This window comes from Eptesicus fuscus, chromosome 4 (genome assembly GCF_027574615.1).
Source record: "Eptesicus fuscus isolate TK198812 chromosome 4, DD_ASM_mEF_20220401, whole genome shotgun sequence".
Lineage (NCBI taxonomy): Eukaryota > Metazoa > Chordata > Mammalia > Chiroptera > Vespertilionidae > Eptesicus > Eptesicus fuscus.
The window spans coordinates 44,710,058-44,733,834 of record NC_072476.1 but is presented as its reverse complement, the minus strand read 5'-3'; the positions used below and the strand labels follow the sequence as shown (position 1 = coordinate 44,733,834).

Here is a 23,777-nt window from a genome sequence, read left to right as displayed (position 1 = left end):
CAGTAGACACGCCAAAGCACAAACGTAAACAACAAATTAACTAGTGACACAAGATACAAAGGTGACTTCACTTGGGTAGCATATAAAAGGCTTGAATAATTGCTTTAGCTTAGGATTTATAAATAGCAGCACTGATCACATTTTGGGCAGGGTACTTCTTTGTTGTGGGTGACCTGTGCATGGTAGGATGTTAGCAGTATCCTTGGCCTCTACCCAGTAGCAAACGCCCAAAGTTGTGACAACCAAAAATGTCTCCAAACATTGTCAGATTTCCAGGGGAGGAGGACACCAACAGCTCTCCTATTGAGAATCACTGCTTTAGCTGATAGGAATAGTAAGTAGGTTTTCTGAGCAACTAATTAAAAACATTTTTTAAAACTTTTTGGTCAGTGTTTTTCTGTGAACTAATCTGTCCCAGAACTACTCTTTGGTTGAGATGTTAAATGTTTCATATAATAGTCTTTTCCAGTTCTTTTTTTATTATAACTAGTAACAAAAGCACAACTCAGCCAGCATTTATTTTGTAACTTCTTTTGAGTGAAATTAATGATTTATTAGAAATATTTTTCCTTTGGGTAAGATATTTAAATTGCTGAATCATTTGGAATGATTTTATTACTATGAAACTTTTTGTGTGGCAGCCAATCTTTATTTCTTTAATGATATTAGAGAAATGGAGTTAAATACTAGTGTCCATGTACTCACTTTTCAATAGTTTCTTATATAAAATTGAGGGGAGGCACACATCTAATATGAATTTGAAATTATTTTGTTTAGCACTGACTCCTCTTAAAAAAAAAAAAAGGCAAACAAACAAACAAAAATAACCTTTACATGTTGGTCTGGAATCCTTCAAGGTCCTTCAAAAAAAAAAAGTCCAGAGGGTCGTAAGGACAAAAATTAATTAGCGCTGCATCTAACAATCCCATCTGACAATGGCCTAAACCTGGGGGCCCCTGATAGCCCAGCAGCTCACAATCTGGCAGCCTGATTTTGGGGCAGGTTTTGCAGAAAGAAACAGAAGGAGGTCTCTACCCAGGATCTTCTGGGAATGATGCACATGGTCATAGTTATTTTAAAATATAATTGTTTTGTTTCTGAAGAAAGCAAATCAAACTTAGAATCAGGAGACTAGTCACAGGTTACTGCAACAACCGTCCGTGTGAACTTGGTGTCAAGTCTCCCTTCGTGTGTGTGTGTGTGTGTGTGTGTGTGTGTGTGTGTGTGTGCTGCTGTTAATGTGGTAACTTTCAGTTCCAGGAGCGGGGGAGATTACATCTCCCAGGAGAATCACCTGGGTTTAACCTGTCTCTGACCTCAGGTGGGAGAGTTCATTGGAAAGGAGATACAGTTCAAAGAAGAGAAGTGAAAACTGTTTTAAGTTTTACGGCTGTGACAGACAAATTCTCTTGGATCTGAAATAACTGAAGGAGTCTAACGACAGGATGCACTTAAATAAATCTTGAGCCAACAACAGGATCTCTAACCGCCCTCTCCTTCCTCTTCCCCAGCGCCTCCTGAGTACTTGCAACCCATTCCCAATTCACTCCAGAGCGCGTGCAGGCTCGCAGGCCCGGCTCTCCCAGGAGCGTGGCTAAATAGCAAACAGATGCCCCAACGCCCTGAGCCTCCCCGCCCAGGGCACCGCCTGGGAGACGAGTTCCAGCCGGCCGTTTCCCAGTGGGAAGGCTGGGCGCCGGGTTGTCTTATTCTCTTTGCTTAAAAAAGGCCCGTTTTGCCCTAACTGGTTTTGCTCAGTGGGTAGAGCCACGGCCTGCAGACTGAAGAGTCCCAGGTTCGATTCTGGTCAAGGGCACATGTCCGGGTAGCGGGCTCGGTCCCCAGTAGGGGGCGTGGAGGTAGCAGCCGACGCTTCTCTCTCTCTCTCTCCCGTCCTATATTTTTAAAAAGGCCGGTTTTGAGAACAGGATTCCCCTTCCCCCAGGCAAGAGAGCGGAGAGCCAGACCCGGCTCCAGGACTGGCACCCAGTTCTTGGCGTTTGCGGAGGCCAGTGGCGGCTTCTCGCCGCGCCCGGTCAGGAGGTAAAGCGCCCCTCCCGTTCCTTCACCTGGAGATACTGACGCCCAGTCCCGGTTTTGTTTTCTTTTGTTTGTTTGTTTGTTTTGTTTTTCGCCCCCTCCTCCAACTCTCTTTCCAAAAAAGCTCGGGGACGCCAGTCCTTGATTTCATCCCAACTGTCTTCAGGAGGCGAATTTTGCGCCAGAGACCTGGCTCCGGAAGTTCTCGCCGCGCAGTTGTCCCACGCAGGGCCATTGCAGAATGCACCCCAAAGGCCCAGGTCCTTAAGCCTCCGCCCCGCCCCTGGCGTGCGAGTCCCGGCCGGGGGCCCGCAGGTGTGCCACCCGCAGGTGTGCCACCCGCCGCTCCGCACTGCAGCCCAGGAGCTCCAGGTGCTCCGTACCCGTTCCTTTCCCGGCACCTGAACTGCTCCGCGGCACACCCAACAAATCCCGGGAACCCAAACATTCCCGCCAGAGGTGTCTAAATTCCAGTTTGCTCCGACTGTCCTCGCCTCGCACCGACTCTGGAAGCCTCTTGTGCGAGGTCTTTCCATCGGACCCGGAGGGGCGCGCGCCTCCGTGCGCCGGATCGGCCTCTTCCCCCCGTCCTGGCGGGAGGGGTGTGTAGGCAGGGACCTGGATCTGATTAGGTGGGAGGGGGAAGCCGAGGTCCCAATCGCGCTCTCCTGTCTCCCAACCCCTCGGGGAGGAGGAGGGACGGTACAAGAGAGGGGGTCCCACCCCTGAGCGCCCGGCGCCGGGGCTCTGAGCCGTCGCCGCCTCGCCGCCGTCGTCTCCGGGCTCGCACCTCATCCCCGCTAGAGGTCTTGGCGATGGGACCCCGTTCCAGCTCCGGCTTCTTCGTGAGCCGCGCGGTGGCCCTGCTGCTGGCCGGGCTGGCAGCCGCGCTCCTGCTGGCGCTGGCCGTGCTCGCCGCCCTGTACGGCCACTGCGCGCGCGTCGCGCCGTCGGAGCTTCACCGCTGCGGGGTCCCGGACGCCAGGAAGCCCAACCCCACTCTTGAACCGGAGGTGATGGTCACCCCGGACGTGTGGCGACCCTCGGGGCCCTGGGACCGGCTGCGCCTGCCGCCCTGGCTCGTGCCGCTGCACTACGAGCTGGAGCTGTGGCCCCGGCTGCGGCCAGACGAGCTCTCCCCTCCGGCGCTGCGCTTCACTGGCCGCGTCAACATCACGGTGCGCTGCGCCGAGGCCACCGCGCGGCTGCTGCTCCACAGCCTCTTCCTGCACTGTGACGGCGCCGCGGTGAGGGGCCCTCTGTCCCCGGGAGCTGGGGACGCCGCCACCGTGGGCCGCGTGCCGGTGGACAAGGTGTGGTTCGCGGAGGACATGCAGTACATGGTGCTGGAGCTCCGCGAGGCCCTGCGGCCCGGGGGCCTCTATGAGCTGCAGCTCAGCTTTTCGGGCTCCGGGTACCAGGACTTTAGGGAGGGACTCTTCATCAACCTCTACACGGACCAGGGTGAGCGCAGGTAAGGGCGGCACGACCTTGGTCCGCAAGGTTTGGTCCGCGGACCAGCAATTGCTGGGATACTTGGGAGCTTGTTCAAAACGCAGACTCGTCGGCCCCACCCTCAACCTAGGAGGTCAGAATCTGCGCTTTAACAAGAGATCCGCAGGTGGTAGAGGAGGAGAAGCCGGGGGTGGGGGGCGGGGGGCGCTGTCTCACCCCCAGCCTTGCCGCCGCTCCTTTCCCGGGAGCCGCTCCGCGCTCAGATCCTTCCCCGCTTTGCCTCTTTACCTCTACGCTCCGTGCGTAACTGCGGCTCTTGCAACACAGATTCACGTCGGGGCTGTTGGTTCTCTCTCTCTCTCTCTCGCTCTCTCTCTTTTTTTCTTTCTTCTTTTTGCTAGGGTTCTTGAAACCTTCGAAATGCCCTTTCATTCACCCCCTCCCGCCCCTGCCCGAGGCGCGCGTCTGGTTTTGCTAGTGAGCAGCCGCATCCCCCTACCCCACCCATCCCTTTGAACAGCGCTGCCAAGGGTCCGTGCCTGCGCTTTAGGGATTCCTCTGCTGGAGAAAATACATAAAAGCGACGGCAGACCGCCCCTCTGAGTTTGCAAGCTCGCGTAGGGTACATATGTTCTTTGTATACTCATTTGAGATAATGTCTCCCACACGGAATGTTTCCACCTCAAGAATTGCCCATTGCTACGGCCTGGGACCGCATTACTTGACCGCAGGCGAGCGAGCATGGGGGGTACATGGTTGAGGTGGAAGATATCAAAAATATATATTTTTTTCAAACCGGCGATCTCCTTCACTCACGCACTGGTGGAGCATTTGCGGTTTACACAACTGCATGTAGTTTACCCTTTATTATTAGAGAAAATGTTCTCAGATGTTCTCTCTGGGAAAGAAACCCACGAGATTACCCCCCTAAATCATCTCCTGCACTATTTTCAAAACTTCAGGGGTTTTAAAATAAGTTTAATAAGCTGCCTTAGTGGATGTGTGACGTTTGTTTTTAAGGACAGTGTGCCTGGTTGTTCTCTTTCAAAAATGCATCAGTGCTTGCAAAATTGTTTTTGAAAGGTTTCACATTAGGATGATTTGTATCTGGAAGGATGAGCTTTGGGAACCCTTTGAATGAACTGTGCGTAGCTCAGGAGGCAAGATTTTTCAGAGAAAAAAACAGTGTTTCCCGCTGTCAATAAGTATTTCATTTATTCGCCCATCTCTTTCTGCTTCCTTAATGGGAAGACTTAATGGGGCTCTGGCCCAGACGCACGGGTCTAGCAAACATGGGAAAGTCCCCTTTTCTATTGTGCTGCCAACCAGCGGTAACTAGAAACCATATTTTTGAGAACACTAACATTCAAACAGGCAGAAATCTCAATGAAGTTTTACAGATGTTCAGAGACCAAGGTGGCGCTCCAGATTTGCGGCATCTTAAAGGAGCTGTTGCCTCAAACCTGTCTTCAGGGTCTCTGCTTCTGAAGCCACAAGGAAATGAAACCTGCAGTTGAGCTTGAAGCCAAGGTAACAAAGAACCTAAACCAAGTGATGCCTTATGGTGAGGCAGATTTTGGAAACCCAACAGGCACAGTTTGAACCTCTCTGAGTTTGCTGCCTCCTTCATGGAATACACATACTAAGTGAGAGTGCTGTGAGAATTTAATGAGAAAGGGGGGGACTGTGCAATGGTAGCTACTATCATTAACTCAGGATACTACTGTTAGGAGCACCCTCCTGTTACCTGAACATGGAATCTGCCATATTCCTGTTACATGTGAGTTTAAGAAGATTTTCATATGGGAGGAAACTGCCCACTGATTTCACATTTTTCTTGGGGTGTGCATAATTTCCATTGCAGCAGTCAGAACATGCTTACCTCTCTTCTTTGGTCATCCTTTATCACCAAAGTTAATATTAGAAGGCTAATGTTTTTAAATAATTTTGCTCAACGATAATGGAAAAAAGAAAGAAAATCATTCCAGAAAATGATTTTCAAAGAGCATCACTGTCTCTCACTTCTAATGGGGGATAAATAGTTGAGGTGGAAGGTACCAAAAATATATTTTTTTTATCTGGGGATGCTTCCTACCTGTTCTTGGTCTTTTCCCATTTGGCAGGTACCATCACATTTCTGCCATATAGGAGCCACCCAAGGGATGCCTTGGATTTGTGCTTCTATGTGTCAGTATCTGGTTTCCTCCTCCCATGTGTAGAAAGTTGAGAGCAAGATTAAAACGTTGATGTCCCGCCTGGCCAGTGTGCCTCCGTGATTGAGCATCGGCCTATAAACCAGGAGGTCATGGTTCAATTCCGGGTCAGGGCACATGCCTGTGTTGCAGGCTTGATCCCCAGTAGGGTGCAGCTGATCAATGATTCTCTCTCATCATTGATGTTTCTTTCTCCCTGAAATCAATAAAAATAAATTTTTAAAAATGTTAATGTCCCTTCAAAGTAGTATTTCCCAAACTTCATCCACTGGCATACTACTATTTTAAGGTTATGTCATATTTACACATCTCCAGCCATATTATTTTCTTTAAAAAGTTACTTGATTTAAACAAAAATATTAACTAGATTTATTAACAAGCTCTATACCATTGTCATAAATGGAAAACCACTTGTAATGTATAGACTGCAATGGTACAGACTAATATAATAAAAACAATGCTAATAAATTGTACCTATTATTATTGCCTACTGAAGGATCTGAAGGCTCTAAATCTGAGAGCTGCTCTCTCTTTGTTAAAAAAAGGAAAATTGGAATTAGATGTTAAGATAAATAACATCAAACTAAGACTTTCTCTTGATTCAATCAAAATGATTCATAAAATTGGAAAAGGACAGTTATGTGTGAGTCAAATCTATATTACAGTGCATCTGAGGGCTACCGAAAATATTTCTTCATCTTTGCTTTGAGAGATCCTAATTAGAGTCGTGGTTCACAACATTTAATGTGCACCAGAACCATCCGGGAGCTTATTAAAATTCAGATTCTTGGGGCGTACCCTCAAAATTTCCAGGTCAGTACACTCATGCTGATAGCAATATTAAGGTGGAAGCAACCCAATGTCCATTGATGAATGGAGATATATATATATATGAATGAATGTATTATTCAGCCTTTAAAAGGAAGGAAATTCTGAAATATGCTACAACATGGAGGAACCTTGAAGACATCATATAAGGTACTTAAAGTAGTCAAATTCAGAAAGTAGACAGAAAGTAAAATTGTGATTGCTAAGGGCTGGGGAAGTGGGGAGTTGTTGGGCTATTATAAATAAAGAGTCTATGAGCAATTGTGTATAAGTTTTTGTGTGGTCGTGATTTTTTGTTTTCCTGGAATAAAGGCCCAGGAGTGCAATTGCTGGGTCATATGGTAGTTGCATGTTTCATTTTTAAGAAACTGCCCAACTGTTTCCCTAAGTGTCTATACCACTTCACAGTCCCACCAGCAATGTATGAATGATAGTTTCTTTGCATCTTGGCCACCATTAGGTATTGTCACTGTAGAGAGAGTGAAAGAGAGAGGAAAACATCAATGTGAGAGAAACACATCGATTGGTTGCCTCCTACAAGGCCCTGACCAGGGCCTGGGCCAGGGAGGAGGTACGTGCCCTTGACTGGAATTGAATTAACCTGTGACCCTTCGAGGTACACAGGCCAACCATCTATCCACTGAGCCAAAGCGGCGAGGGCGACATTGAACATCTTTATTATTATTATTATTATTATTATTATTGTTATTGATTAAGGTATTACATATGTGTCCTTATCGCCCCATTGCCCCCCACCCCCCCACTCATGCCCTCACCCCCCTGGTGTCTGTGTCCATTGGTTAGGCTTATATGCATGTATACAAGTCCTTTGGTTGATCTCTCCCCCTTACCCCCTCCCTCCCCTACCTTTCCTCTGAGGTTTGACGGTCTGATCGATGCTTCTCTGTCTCTGGATCTATTTTTGTTCATCAGTTTATGTTGTTCATTATATTCCATAAATGAGTGAGATCATGTGATATTTATCTTTCTCTGACTGGCTTATTTCACTTAGCATAATGCTCTCCAGTTCCATCCATGCTGTTGCAAATGATAAGAATTCCTTCTTTTTTTACCGCAGCGTAGTATTCTGTTGTGTAGATGTACTACAGTTTTTTAACCCACAGTGATCCAAATTCTAGGAATATATACCAAGAAACTAGAAACACCAGTCAGAAAGGATATATGCACCCCTATGTTCATAGCGGCACAATTTACCAAAGCTACAATTTGCAAACAGCCTAAGTACCCATCAGCAGATGAGTGGATTAAGACATTGAACATCTTTTCATGCTTATTCACTATCTGTATGTCACCTTCAGTGAAATGGCTTTTCATCTCTTTTGCCCATTCTCTCACTGAACTGTTTTTTGTTGTGTTTTTTGGTTTTTTTTTTCTGTTGAGTTCGGGGAGTTTTTAAAAATATATTTTATATCTAAATAGCTCACAAATATGTCCTCCCAGTCTGTATCTTGTCTTTTTCATTCTGTTATTAATGTTTTTCAGAGACCAAAGGTTTTACTTTTTAATGAAGTCCAATTTATCAATTTTTATAGGTCATGCTTTCAGTGTCATGTCTAAGAATTCTTTTTTATGACTATTTTTTTAGAGCAGTTTTAGGTTTACAACAAAATTGAGAGAGAAGTACAGAGATTTCCCATATTGTTCCTGCTCCCACACATGCATGGCCTCCCCCAATATCAACATCACTCACCAGAATGTTGTTGTTTTTCTTTTACGAAAGATGAACGTATAGTGACACGTCATAATCACCCAAAGTCTATAGTTTACCTTAAGGTTCCCTATTGGTGTTGTACATTCTATAAGTTTGAACAAACATATAATGACATATATCCATGATTATAAAGTTATACTGAGTATATTCACTTCCCTAAAAGTCCTCTGTTATCTTGTCTATTTATCAGCTCCCAACCTCTGGTATTTTTATTGTCTCCATAGTTTTGCCTTCTTCGGAATGTCATATAGTAGGAATTCTTTGTACATATGTAATAGCTATATATTATATAGCCTTTTATCATTATGTATTGTGTGTGTGTGTGTGTGTGTGTGTGTATATATATATATATATATATATATATATATATATCCTTTTCAGGTTGGCTTCTTTCTCTTGGTGATATGAAATAATTAAGGTTTCTCTTTTCATGGCTTGATAGCTCTTTCCTTTTTAGCACTGAATAATATTCCACAGTTTATTCATTCACCTACTAAGGACATCTTGGTTGCTTCCAATTTTGGCAGTTATGAGAAAGCTGCTATAAACTCTGTATGCAGGTTTTTGTGTGGACATGCATTTTTAATCCCTTTAGGTAAATACCAATAATTACTGGATTGTATGGTAAGAGTATGCTTAGTTTTGAAACTATAACCACCAAACTGTCTCCCAAAGTGGCTGTGCCACTTTACATTCCCACCAGCAATGAATGAGCGAGTTCCTGTTACTCCGCATCCCAACCAGCGTTAGCTGTAGGTGTTCCACATTTGGGTCATTTTAATAGTTTGTAGCGGTATCTCATAGTTTTTCATTTCCATTTCCCCGATGACATAGAATGTGGGGCATCTTTTTATGTGCTTATTTACCATCTGTATAGTTTCTTAGGTGAGGCGTCTATTTAGGTCTTTGACCCACTTTTTAATTGAGTTGTTTGTTTTCTTATTGTTGCATTTTAAGAAAATTTTTTGTATATTTTGGACAGCAGTCCTTTATGTGTCTTTTGAAAAGATTTTCTTCCAGTCTGTGGCTTGTCTTCTTATTCTCTTCATATTGTCTTTTGCAGAGCAGATGTTTTTAATTTTAATGAAGTTCAGCCTATCATGTATTTCTTTCATGGATCATGTCTTTGCTATAGTATCCAAAATGAGATCACAATATCCAAGGTTATTTAGGTTTACTTTTCTATGTTATCTGATAGGAGTTTTATAGTTTTGCATTTTACATTTATGTGTACCACCCATTATGATTTAATTTTTGTTAAGGGGGTAAGGTCTTTGTCTAGATTATTATTATTGTTTTTTTTACATGTAGATGTCCAGTAGTTCTAGCTACATTTGTTGAAGAGACTATATTTACTCCATTGTATTGCCTTTGCTCCTTTGTCAAAGGTCAGTTGACTTTATTTACATGGGTCTATATCTGGGCTCTTTATTCTATTCCATTAACCTATTTGCCTGTTCTTTTGACTATTCCTTTTTTACTGAGAATTTTTATTATGAATTGTTGTTGGATTTTGGCAAAAGTTTTTTTCTGCATCTATTGATATGATCATGTGATTTTTCTTATTTAGTTTGTTGATGTGATGGATTAATTGATTTTCTTTTTTTAACTTTATTTTTATTGTTGACACTATTGCAGATGTCCCCATTTTCCCTCTGGCCTTCACCCTACTGTTGTTTGTGTCTATGGGCTGTGCATATATGTGCTTTAGCTAATTTGTTCACTTTCTTTCATCCAGTTCCCCCTCTCCTCTCCCCTCTGACAGCTCTCAGTCTGTTCCATGTATCCATGCCTCTCTTTCTATTTTGTTCCTCAGTTTATTTTGTTCATTAGATTCCACATAAAAGTGATATCATAGGGTATTTTTCTTTCTCTGACTGGCTTATTTTACTTAGCATAATTAACCAGTCTTGCATACCTGGGATAAATCCCACTTGGCTATGGTGTATAATTCTTTTTATAGATTGTTAAATTAAATTTGCTAATATTTTGTAGAGAATTTTTACATCTTTGTTCATGAGAGAAATTGATCTATAGTTTTATTTTCTTGTAATGTCTTTGTCTGGTTTTGGTATTAAGGTAATGCTGGCTTCATAGAATAAGTAAAAGAGTATTCCCTCTGCCTCTATCCTCTGAAAAAGATTTTAAAGAAATGGTATTATTTCTTCCTTAAATGTTTGGTATAATTCACCAGTAAATCCATCTTGGCCTGGTGTTTTTTGTTTTAGAAGATTATTAATAATTTTATTTGATAATTATTAATTATTAATTCAATTTCTTTAATTAGACATAGGCCTATTCAGATTGACTATTTTTTCTTGTGTAAATTTTGGCAGATTATGTCTTTCAAAAAAATTGGTCCATTTCATCTAGATTATCAGATTTGTGGGCAGAGTATTACATAGTATTCCTTATTATCCTTTTAATGTCCATGAGATCTGTGGTGATATTCTTGCTTTCATTTGTGAAATTGGTATTGATATAGTTGAATTAATATCTACCATTCTCATTATTGTTTTCTATTTGTTGCCCATGTTCTTTGTTCCTATTTTGTCCACTCTCTGCCTTTCTTTACTATGTTGAATTTTTCAATCCATGAATATGAATGTCTGTCCATTTATTTAGATATTTGATTTATTTCATCAGCATTTTATCATTTTCAGCATACTGCCCTATATTTATTTTGTTAGATTTACATGTAAGTATTTAATTTTATTTGAGCAATTGTTAATGGCATTGTGTTTTTAATTTTCATGTGTTTGTTGCTACTAATAGAAATATTGAGATTTTTTATGTATATCTTGTATCCTATGACTGGCCAATCTCACTTATTAGATCTAGTAGGGTGTTTTTGTTTGTTTGTTTTTTAATTGTGTGGGGTTGTTTTTTATAGATTTCTTGGGATTTTCTAAGTAGATCATCATGTCATCTGCAAATAGAGAATTTTATTTCTTCCATTTCAGTTCCTATGCCATTTATTTTATTTTCTTGCCTTATTGTTATGGCTAAAACTTCCAGCACTGTGTGTAATAGAGTAAGAGTGGACATTCTTGTCTTTTTCCTAATCTTAGGGGGAAAGAGTTTAGCCTTTCGCTGGTAAGTATAATGTTAGGTGTAAGTTCTTTGTATATATTCTTTATCAAGTTGAGGAAGCTTCCCTCTATTTATACTATTTCTGAGAGGTGGGTGGTTTTTTGTTTGTTTGTTATATGGTGTATGGTTTTAATTGATTTTTTGAATACTGAATCAGTCTTTGTGTCCTCTCAGTTTTTGATAAGAGCAGTTGCTATATAGGAAGAGAGAGTAGTAAAAAGCCCTACCAATGGGGGAAGAAGACTAGGAAGAGAGAGAAGGAGAAATGGATAAAACAAGTGTCTTTAATTTTCACTTTCTTTCTTCTGACCGGGTGTGACCCTGAGACAAATTTTCTTGTGAAAGTCATTTCTTATGAAATGTCCCTAGGAAAAACCAATGGGCAAATGGGGAAGTATGACTGGGAAAAGAAGGAGGCCAACACAGGATATGAGAGCAATCAAAGTTCCTTGGAGCAGAGTTCTGGACAGTGTGAGCCACACCTCAAAACTGTCCATATCAGCACAGAGAGGTCATTGTTCCTATGCTAAGATCTCCCCCATGACAGGGCTGACGGGCAGCCATATATGAGTTTCCATTAGTGTGGATCCCACTGTGGCTCTACCCTGGTGATTCCCTGAGACCACTCCCCACTCAATTTTCAGCCCCACCCAAGCTTTTTGCAGCAGCTTTTCCTGGCTCAGGCTTCAGACTTTCCTAAAATCTCTCAAACAAGCAGCAGCTGGTGTCAGCATGCCCCATACCTATCAATAAGAGGCCCAAGACTCAGCATTAGCACCAGCCTGCCTTGCTTCACAGCTTGGCCTCACCTGGGCACTTCTAAGCTTAATACAAGTAGCAGCTATCTGCAGATAACTCTGTAGCTCCTGCTGGGTGGCCCCAGGCCATGGCTGACTTTGCACCACCTGGAAGGTCCCAGAGCCAATGGAATACTTCAGAGAATAGCAGATTATAACTCTACACATCCACAAGCGACAAACTCAAGGGGCAGACTCAGTGAGCACCAAAGCCCCACTGACACAAGTCCTTCTCCATAGGAGTGTTTCCTGCATAGCAGCTCTTCCACTGTAGTCACAGCCAATTGGCCTAGAGGTCAGTTCCTCCCAGTGATGCCAATAGAAACCAAGGCTCAACTATAACAAGACCGTGCACACAGGGGTGCACCTAATGTGTCCAGCTCAGGTGACTGGGGAGGCTGAGTCACTGGGCCCTACAGGACACCTACTACACAAGGCTACTTTACCAATTCCAGGAGACATAGTAGCTCTACCTATTGCATAGAAACAAACACAGGGAAGTAGCCTAAATGTGGAGACAAAGAAACATGTCACAAATGGAAGAACAGAAGAAATCTCCAGAAAAAGACCTAAATTAAATGGAAGCAAGCAAACTACTAGATACAGAGTTCAAAACAATGCTTATAAGTTTGCTAAAGGATCTTAGTGAGACTTCCAAGGCACTTAGTGAGACTTTCAAGGATCTTAATGAGAGTTTCAAAGCCATGAAAAAGGTCCAGTCAGAAATGAAGGATACACTAACTAAAATGAAGAATAATTTACAGGGAATCAACAGTAGAGGAGAGGATACTGAGAATCAAATCAACAATTTGGAACATTCGGAAACAAAAAATACCCAATCAGAAGAGAAAAAAAAGGAAGATGGTGTAAGGACCCTCTGGGACAAGTTCAAGTGTACCAACATTTGCATTATGGGGGTGCCAGAAGGAGAAAAGAGAGAGCAAGATATTGAAAACCTATTTGAAGAAACAACGACAGAAAACTTCCCTTAACTGGTGAAAAAAATGGATTTACAAGTCCAGGAAGTACAGAGAGTACCAAACAAGAGGAACCCAAAGAGGCCCATACCAAGACACATCATAATAAAAATGCCAAGGGTTAGAGACAAAGAGAGAATCTTAAAAGCAGTTAGTTACCAACAAGGGAGTGCCCATGTGACTATCAGATGATTTCTCAACAGAAACTTTGCAGGCCAGAAGGGAATGGCAAGAAATATTCAAAGTGATGAGTAGCAAGGACCTACAACCAAGATTACTCTACCCAGCAAAGCTATCATTTAGAATTGAAGGTCAGATAAAGAGCTTCACAGACAAGAAAAAGCTAAAGGAGTTCATCACCACCAAACCAGTATTACATGAAATGTCAAAGGGTATTCTTTAAGAAGAAGAAGGAGAAGGAGAAAGAGAAGGAGAAGAAATAAAAAATATGGACAATAAAATGGCAATAGATACATATCTATCAACAATTGTATCTAAAAATAAAAATAAACAAGGAATCTAATGAACAAAATAAACTGATGAATAAAATAGAACCAGAGGCATGGAAACATGGAACAGACTGATGAATCTCAGAGGGGAGTGTGTGTGTGTCGGGGGGAGATGAACCAAATTTCTTATATGTATACTAGGGGCCCAGTGCACGAATTCGTGTACCTTGTAAGGAACTGTGGGCCCCAAGGCTGTGGTGGGCACAGGGGCAGGTCTTGGCTCATCCTCCGTGCCCTGCCCGGTCCCTCCCATCACGGCCTCTGATCCCCTGTCTGCCGGCAGCCCCGCAGCCACTCCCATGTGCTGACGGTACATGTGCTGATTGCACGGAGCGATTAGGGCCTGTGCTGGCAGCAGGTGCGAGCAGGGCTGGCACTGGCAGTGGGTGCGAGCACTGGGCAGAACCACGGCACGCAGGAGCAAAGAATTTTCAGTAACCACCAGAGGCTCATCCAGATGACAGTGACCAGCGCCCCACCTTGATCTGGCACCCCTGCTTACCTGCTCCACCGTGCCGCTGCAGCCAACACCCACCATGTTCCATGCTCTGCTGCCTGCTGCCAAAGCCTGCCATGTTCTGTGTGCGCTCCCTGGTAGTCAGCACACGTCATAGTGACTGGTTCTTCGGTTGTTCCGCTGTTCAGTCTATTTGCATATTAGGGTTTTATATAGATAGATATGCATTACCTATGGACACAGACAGTAGGGTGGTGAGGGCTTGGGGCAGGGCAGACGCTAGGTGGAAGGGGACAATGGTGGGGAAAAGGGGGATATCTGTAATACTCTCAACAATAAATATGTATACTGGAAAAACAAACAAACAGAATGTCCCCATCAGGAGCAAAGGAGCAGAAGCAGCTTACTAGTGTGAAATGGCTGGAGAAAATTTGGATCTTTATTTGGGACAGATTAAGGTGAGAACAGAATGATCAAAATCAATCAATTTGTGTAGGTGTAGAAAGAGCATTCTGAAAATTGAAAGACTTCCTTCCAGCCACCGTTTTATCTAAGAATCTGGCACAACCCTCAGGGTATGACACACAAGAGAGAAGTTTGGGTAATATTAGGAAAGAATTGAGAAGTCTCAAAACAAGGTGAACTCAAGTGCCAGGCACATGATGTCATTGGTGTCACAGAGAGGTCATTTTATTGTCCTATAGAAGTATTGAACCCATACATTTCATATGGCTGAGCAGTTTTCTCTGGGAGATAGTTTTGCCATCAAAGATTTAGATCCTGCATCTTTTGAAAACCAGTGTAACCAGCATATTGAAAAACACACACCTCATGGTTCAGTGAAAATACTGCCGTGTTTCTTCCACTGGCCTTCCACAATTTAGTCTCTGGGGAAATCTTCCCTGCTCCTGCATGAATATTCTAGTAGTCTAGAATTTCCTGCTCATTCTTAGGTGGCAGATGATCTGTGGTCACTAAGTGACAAACACTGTCCAGGTGCAGAAAATGGAAAATCAATCCAGTCCTGCGTGATACTCAAAACTTTGAACTTAACTTTCTGTCAAATCTCCTTCTCCCTCCACCCTCACTTCTCCAAGTTTGGGCTGGCTTCAGGATAGAAACCTGCAGCAAAGTTGGGGGTAGTGGCCCTTCCATTTCTCCACTTCATATTTCTAGTCCTCCTCTTCCATCTTGAGAGCTGCTGCCTTAACCCCACCAGATCCAGTGGGACTGGGGGAGACAAGGAGGGGTGACACACAGGGAAGTTTTTACTTGAGCCAGTCCTCTTGTTGTTTCATCTCACTTGGGTCTAGCAGATGCCTTTTTCCCTTGAGATGTCATTTTCCTGGACTCTTCAGAGTTTTCTCACTGTTTTTCTTTCCCCTGCAATTCCCTTGACCCTGCAGGATGTTTTTCTTATTTTTCTGTTCTGATGGTCACTTGTGACTCCTTCCTCAGCCCCTAGACATTGAGTAGTGCATGTCCAAGTTCCTCCAGGTGGCTCTATTGGACAGACCCCAAAACAGTCCCCATACTGGCTCATTCCAAGGAGCACGCATACATCCCTTGCCTGGGACCGACGTGGGTCCCAAGGCAGCAGCACCCTTCTGATTCTGCCTCCAAAGCAGTCAGTTCTCTTGCTTTTCACATTCCCACCTGGTAGGGGTTAGACTCTGGCCAGTGCCAATTTCAACTTTATCAAGAGTCAGTTGGGCACCAGCCTCTAAGTCTCAGCCTCAGGAAACACATCTACTGCTTTCTGAGGGACCCTCTCCCCTTAGCTCGGGGTGAGGGGGTTGCACCTCCTCCCAACTCCCTGAGAGCAGGAGGGCTTGGCAAATAATGCCCTTCCCCCCACCCCAGAAACCTCTTCTCTGACCTTTTTCATTTCCATTTCCTGACACTTTTTTTCTGTCCTTGATATAGCTGAGAAGTCCCAGGGGGAGCCCTCAGGTTCTTGAGAACATTTATTTTGAAAATCTTCATAACATGGTTTGGCACCTTTCTTTGGAATTTTGTTGTTGTTGTTGTTAATCCTTACCCGAGGTATTTTTCCATCAATTTTTTAGAGAGAGTGGAAGGGAGGGGGAGAGACAGAGAGAGAGAGAGAAACTTCAATGTGAGAGAGACACATCTATTGGTTGCCTCACACATGAGCCCCTACGAGCACCAGGGATTGAGCCTGAAACTGAGGTATGTGCCCTTGACTGGAATTGAACCTGGAACCCTTCAGACCACAGGTTGATGCTCTATCCACTGAGCCAAACCAGCTAGGGCAGAATTTTACATCTATTATGTATTGTTGCCTGGTGGAAACTTCAGTTAAGATCCTATTACACAAGTAATAAACAAACATGATTCATGGGCCAATCTTTGAACCACAGTCCAGTGGTATAACATCTGTCTCTCCTAAATATTTTGAGTGTGTCATGTAAAAAAAAAAAAATGGGGACAACTCTCCAAAGAGTCTTATTTCATCTTTGACCACTATGTTATTTAGCACTTGTTAAATAGCGCTTCTGGCATACAAAGTTCATAGAATAATTTGGAATGAAATACCTTACTGAGTGGATATTTTTTATATGATAGTGGTTTTATCCCCAAGGGCATCAAGTGGTCTTGACAGCTAAGACCTCTTCCAGCACAAGAAAGGGGTAAGCCCACTGGCTGTACAAGAGGGCAGGAAAGAAAGTGGCTTTGCAATACTGAGCTGTTAGGAGACAAACTCTCCCAAATTAACTCCCTCACCCGCTGAGCCCTCTAAACCCAGACTTCATAGGCACCATAATAGCATGTTTCAGCGAGGTCTGAAGGGAGGAGAGGGTGGTGGATGTTTCTATTTTCTGAGGTCAGGATATCCTTACGGGGTTGCTTGAGTCCAAAGCAGAGAGAAGGGAAATAAATACCAGTCTTTGGTCCCCAGATGTAACATAACCAAATCGTATGTGTTGCTGGTTAGTTCTGACCTTTGCAATTAAGACTGAGAGCCAGAAAGACTCTGTATTGTAGGGGTTTTCTCCATTTTGTTTGTTTGTATAAAACCAGGGTGGGAAATAGTTGAGTAAAATCCAAGAGTGTTTCTTTAATTTCACTTCTCCGGAGACCTGAATATGAAACTAAAAGGCACTTGCTTGGTGTTTGATTTGTTAAAGTGGTGACTCTAAGCGGCTGTCTCTTAGCCTTTTTGAACCTGTAACCTGTTTTGGTAAGAATGAAAGTTTCCCATTTCCTGAAAGAGTCTGATTTTCTCCCTCCTCCCCACTGTGCAACCTCCTTGAGATTTCTATGCGTTGTGAAGTTAAGGCATCAGAGAAGATGTTATCAAGCTTTAGTTTCTATAGTTTTTGTTGCACAAACAATAGGCATTTGTTGGCCTTCCAAATATATAAGCGTGATTATATAATTGGATGTGCGTTTTCACTCTACATTACACCTTTTCATGCTGATGTATCACTGTTAGTACAAAACGTCCAGCAATTTCAGAGAGCCCATAGATCTCCTGAAGCTCATGCGTGAGCTCTCAAGGGACTGTTTCTCCCAACCCTACATGACCTCATGGGCTCTTTTTCCATCCTGTTGGATGTCTTTAACACTGTTAGAATCAATTTTAGAGTTGTAACTGGACTTAGTGATCACCTAGTCCCATCTGTGCATTTTATGGAAATGGATTCCCAAAGAGTTTAAGCAACTTTCCCAAAGTTACACCACTGTGTTTGTACCACAGACCCTGAGCAAGAACTCAGGTCACTGAATTCCCTGCTCAATATTCTTTCCACTAGATTTTCAATTGCTGCATCTTCCCTACTTTATCCCATCCCTTTTAAAGATAGCAACCAATGCTACAAAACAAACAAATGCCAGTGTAGCAAAATCTGCAAAACTACTTTGTAGTATTTATATACTAATATCAAGCTGCCTTTATAGTATAGTATCTCCAAAGCTGAGCAAATATTTATTCAATTGATATGAACCAACCATTTTGCCAAGTACTGTAAATGATACAGAAGAAAAAATACTTAACCCTTAACTTCTGGTAGTTTAAAATTTGTTGGGGAGACAGACATGGTTCATATTCAGCTTGTGGTCAACTGTAACCTCTGGAACCTTTTAAAATACATTTGTAATTAGTGATTTCCAGCCCTCCACCACTACCCTACAACTTATTCCTCCTTGAATTCTTCTGTAGTTCATTTATAGCAAGAACAATTTGTGAGATTGGAAGGAATATAGAATAATTCAAAGATCATTTGTTGGTAAATTTAGTTACTAATACTATGAAAGCTCAAATAACAATAAAAGATAGGTAGTTTTGTCATTTTTTTAGATGGGGAAACTGAGGCTCAACAAGAACATGGGACTTGTTCAGGACTGCTCAGTTGGATAGTAGATGGAGCGTAGTCTTGTAGCTGAAGTTGCTAGTGTCAGAGCCCAGAGGCCTAATTCCATTCCATGCCAGCAAGAGTATAATAAAGTGGGGAAAAGCAAGTAGGGCAAAATAGGCTTGTTAAAAATTGTATTTTCGGCCCTAACTGGTCTGGCTCAGTGGATAAAGCATTGGCCTGTGGACTGAAGGGTCCCAGGTTCGATTCCAATCAAGGGCATGTACCTTGGTTGTGGGCACATCCCCAGTAGGGGGTGTGCAGGAGGCAGCTGATCAATGTTTCTATCTCATTGATGTTTCTAACTCTCTATCCCCCTCCCTTCCTCTCTGTAAAAAAATCAATAAAATATATATATTTTTAAAAATTGTATTTTTGTCACAGTGAGGTTATGAACACATCAAATTAGTTGACTGTGAGAAGCTTTTGAACATGCCAGCTTTTTTTTGTGTGTCCTTCCTAAAGCTGTGTGAATTTCTATGTGAGCAGGGGCCTTACCATTACAGGAGGAATCCACAGAGGCAGGTGACGGATAGGCCATGCTCTCTCAAGATACCTTTGTTTAATTCATGTCTCATTTACGTAAGAATGGGGCCCGAAGCAAGAGTAAATGCCAGAGACAGTTGGTCTCAGGACCTGAGGAGAGAAAAGGAATATAGTCTCCACGATTGTTATCTAAAAACTAGTGGCCCAGTACACAGATTTGTGCATATTGAAAGGAAATTAATTAGAAGAAAGATTCATGCGGTAATTACATTACTGCAAAAATTACATGTCAAAATAGTATAAATAATATAGTATTATAAAATTAAAATACAAATTATTTCAATAGTAAATCAGACTCAGGGCCAACAGTGCCCCAGCAACAACATAACCCACAGCCTAAGGTGGAATTGCGTGGGCCCTGTGAGAAATGGGGCTCCCTCCTCTCTGGTTCTGGGGTGCGTCTCCCAAGGACCGCCACTGCCAAGTCACCGCAGCTCGGCAGCTCCTGTGTTGAGCGTCTGCCCCTGGTGGTCAGTGTGCATCGTAAGTACCGACCAGTTAGATGGTCGGACAGTTGGATGGTCACTTAGCCTTTTATATGTATAGATAGGTTGCCAGGTCAGGAGTCTGGGAAAGTGGGATAATGAGACTGCAGATTTATCTGAGGAAAAGGTTGTTTGCTAGGACCCACCTGTTAGACTCAGGCAGTTTTTACAAATAAGGGTGAGCCTTATTTGCTCAGGGTACTCTTGTCCCTAAGCTTTTTCCTATAAATCACTAGTGCACAGTGAGATAATGTCACTTTTTGGTAGTTTTCCATGGAGATTGGGGGGAGGAGCAGTAAGGGATTTGAATTATCCAGATATAGGATAATTCAAAAAGTAAAATGCAGGTTGTTTTGTTTAAGCATTTACTTACATTGTTTACCCCTCAAGAAGGTTCAAAATAAAACATTTTGTATGTTTTCAGCCAGCAAGAAGAGGGAACATGTGAGCAAAAGATAAAAATATAGACATGCTTCACCTGATTTGCATGTCAATGGAAGATAAAAGCAATAGACCATTCTCAAAGCAATAATCCAATTTTAAAAAGTACTTAGTTTTCAAAAGCCTGGCATTGCATATTTGTTATTTTTGTTCCGATTTTGTTTGTAAAAGGTTTTAAAGGCATATGATGTAATGAAGTAAATATTATTTTGTGGTTGAAAATTAAATAGTTCTTTTGTATTTTTGTTCTTGTGAGAATTGCAGTGTGTGTGTTATGGGGAGGACAGCAAGGGAAATGAGGGGAAAACATTCTAGCTCCTTCCTGTATATAATTATAAGCCATAATACCTCAGTAGTTTTTTCTCCCACTGGTTTGAGATAAAAATAAATAGATTTCCCCCCAAAATGTATTTTAGGGCCCTGTTAGCATCTCAGATGGAACCAACATTTGCCAGGAATGTTTTCCCTTGTTTTGATGAACCAGCTCTGAAAGCAACTTTTAATATTACAATTATTCATCACCCAAGTTATGTGGCTCTCTCCAACATGCCAAAGCTACGTAAGTAATGTTTCCTCTCTCTCTCTCTCTCTCTCTCTCTCTCTCTCTCTCTCTATATATATACATATATATATATATAATATATATATGTAATATATCTACTTAACTCTGTAATAGCTTTTAAATCAATAGCTTTTCTATGCAATATGCTCGTAGTGTATTATAGTTAGGGAGACCAGTCACATGGGGTATGTGGCGGCACCCACATTTTGGATATAATAAGTGCTGTTTCTTTTTTAAAATTAAATTCATTGGGGAAACATTGGTTAATAACATTATGTAAGTTTCAGGTGTACAGTTTTATAATACACCATCTGTTTATTGCTCTGTGTGCTCACCACCCAATGTCTAGTCTGCACATGGGGCCTAACTTAGAGTGCTCATGGATGTGGCCCTCAGTCAAGACCAATTACTCAACATACTAATTCAGGACTAAGATGCTGTCCTTAGATCTTCCCAGTGTGGTTTTGATAAGTTAGGGTTAGAGAAATCCAAACTGCTAGACTGTGGGACACAGTTGGGAAGAAGTAGCCAGGTGACAGTCAAGTTGACAAATTAATTTAAAGGTAGGTACTGTTACTTAGGTTTATGGTGATTTTGGACTAAAATAAATTTCTCCAGGTCAGTCTGAAAAAGATGTGAATGGAAGCAAATGGACAGTTACCACCTTTCACACCACACCCCGCATGCCAACTTACTTAGCTGCCTTTGCTATATGTGACTATGGCCATGTCAGCAGAACTGAGAGGGGCAAGGAGGTGAGTAAGGAGGTGTCTCCGGGTAAGGGTATCTTTGTACTGGCTGCCGAGTGTTCATCCGCTCTTTCTGCATCTGGGAGCATGGCTGCACATCCCATCGTCCCCTCCTGCTACTCACTCCAACTTCTTCCAAGTCCTTTACAAGTTCTTAGTGTGGCTTTGAGGAATGAAACATAACCCTCGCTATAGCTCTGTGGAGGGGTTTCCATGGAAGGCCACACACTAAGTCCACTCAAGGCAAGTTCGGAGCCTCCTCTTCCCAGGCTGTTGCTGCCCGTCAGAGGACAAGGGAGAATAGGGAGAACTGACCTACTAGCGCCTTGAAGCTCAGGTTGCTTACCTCCCTATAACTTAGCCTTGAAGCTGGATGATGCTCAGTGTGGCGCGAGCATGACCCAGCCGGGAACAGTGCTGTGGCTGAGGTGGAGCGTGCAGGTTAAGTAGCATCCCTGCTGAGAAGCAGGGCTGCTGGCTTCCTCAGCTCTGCAGCTCTGCGGCTCTTAACACTTCCCCAGATTTGTATAAAATAGGTTCTCTGTCCTGAAATACCTAGTTTTCTCCCAATTATATCCTCATGACGTAATAATCCTTTCGGAAAGTGCCCAGTACTTTGTATACTGGTTCACTATGCTAAAGTGTGGAGGCAAGTAAGGCCACTGCTGTAGTCCTGGTTCTTTCTGGTCAGACTGACTTCATTGGGCTGAGGAAGATCCGGCCCTACAGCTGGGGGAGGCTCTCTCTTGGGCTCGTACTTTGTCTCCTACAAGGAAGCTGTAGATGAGCCAAGTTTGTCATCAGGGGGAGAGTCACTCATAGTTACTCCTCCTGCACTCCTAACGAATGATGAATTGGAAATACTGTGCTGGATGCAAACAGCAGCTCGTTATCTCCCTCCGCTCTTGGCTCCAGCCTGATTTTTCCGGATTGAATAATCACTGGTAAATCCTTGATGTTCACAGATATAACATTGGCCACGTCAGACCTTCATGACTTCTATATTCATCAATATACTCAGGCACGATCTGAAAGCACACGCTTTGTGTCTGACGTGAAGGAGTGGGCCCCAGAGCGCACGAGTGACCCAAGGCGCTCTGTCAGCATCCACATCTCAAGTGGCTTGTTGCTCTCAATGCTACTGCACAGTGAAAAATTCTCAGAAAAGCATCAAATCTGTTTCTTAGTGAAAGATCCCCCTGAAAAGAAAGCCAGCTGCCATAGAAGCAAAGAGGAAATGGAACATGCCTAAGAAAGTAACGTTGTCAGCCAGAAAGTTGAAATTTGGGATGAGCTTATCAGTGGAATGTTACATTTGGCTAAGGCTAAGTGCTATAATGAAGGAGTCCTGTATACTCTACAGGAGAACTAGAATGTACTCCTAGAATAACGCCAAGATTGTATAAAAATTACTCATCAAGTAGGAGAAAACTTAGTGAAATTGAAAATGTGATTAATGTGTGGCATGAGGATAAACATAGGAAACACAGAATTAAGGTTGGAGATAACATATTTTAAGTAAAATTTAGCACACATGGATCTGTGCAAAGACATTCATCTCTCTTAGATGCTGAGGTTGGCTGTGTATCAGGAGGGCCACAAGAACACATTGGTGACTAGCTGTGGTTTTGAAGGAACTTTATGGCTACATCTTCAAGTGCTCCTTGCTGCTCCACTGGGGCCACTCACCCATCGCACCCAGCTAGAAATCTCCATTATTTGCCTGCCTCTTGGCTTATAGAATGGTAGTTTATGGGAGGAGCTCTATAAACAAAAAATTAACATAGAGACTTTAATTGTTATTGCCGTTATTTTCCAAATAATTAAATGAATTAAAATGCATTCATTATCTTGAATGTGGGGAGAGGAGATTGTTCTTTCCACTCAGTAGTGTGGGCTTTGGTTTAGTAGTCTTGCTGTTGATGCAAAGATTAGAACTAGCGTTGGGGAGGGTAAGTTTATTGTAGAAGTAGGGCTCAGTCCTGGGCCTCTTTTTCCGAGGATAATGAGATCTCCTTGGAAGGAGTCAGGGGATCAGTGCAGAAGGCTTCACAAGCAGGTGGTTACATTCTGTGAAGGGGGAGCATTCCTGAAGATCTCACATAATTCAAAATTTACGTGCTTCAAGACACATTTTTCTAGCAGAAATTAAAGCAAAGTAAGGTGAATGTGCTCTTGAAGTGCAGTAATTTGCAAATATTGTTGTGCTGTTTTTCATTTCCTTAGCATTTCCCCTAATGTTTTGCAGAGAGATCTTTCTCAAATTAACTGTACTCACACCAGGACAATTATTTTAATTCCCCTTCTCCCTCTGCTTTTCGTTTCAGGGTTATTGAGTTTCATACATGTTCTTCAACATTAACACTAGCAACTCCATTAAAAAGTGCTTAGATGGCATTGTTTTGGGGTATAAAATAATTTCATATTAAAATAATAATGAATGTTAAAACAACAGCAAATTACAGTAGTCACCAAAATTATGCAAATAAATTCCAAGTGCCCAAACAACATGGT

At 42.7% G+C, this 23,777-nt stretch overlaps 1 protein-coding gene and 1 long non-coding RNA gene across 3 annotated transcripts in view; both read left to right on the top strand.

Annotated features, from left to right (window-relative positions):
- LOC114232583 (uncharacterized) overlaps positions 1 to 1,328 on the top strand; it is a 43,240-nt gene extending 41,912 nt beyond the window's left edge. The window contains exon 3 of the long non-coding RNA XR_008555819.1: positions 1,255 to 1,328. This is a non-coding gene — a long non-coding RNA (uncharacterized LOC114232583). The remainder of the gene's footprint in view (positions 1 to 1,254) is intronic.
- A 1,466-nt stretch (positions 1,329 to 2,794) lies between these two features.
- The window catches only part of LVRN (laeverin), a 64,901-nt gene continuing 43,918 nt past the window's right edge, over positions 2,795 to 23,777 (top strand). For both annotated transcript variants that reach the window (XM_008144455.3, XM_054714981.1), the window contains exons 1-3: positions 2,795 to 3,514; positions 20,369 to 20,511; positions 21,133 to 21,269. In XM_008144455.3, the coding sequence (XP_008142677.2) occupies positions 2,856 to 3,514; positions 20,369 to 20,511; positions 21,133 to 21,269 (939 nt within the window). In that variant the 5' untranslated portion in view covers positions 2,795 to 2,855. The remainder of the gene's footprint in view (positions 3,515 to 20,368; positions 20,512 to 21,132; positions 21,270 to 23,777) is intronic.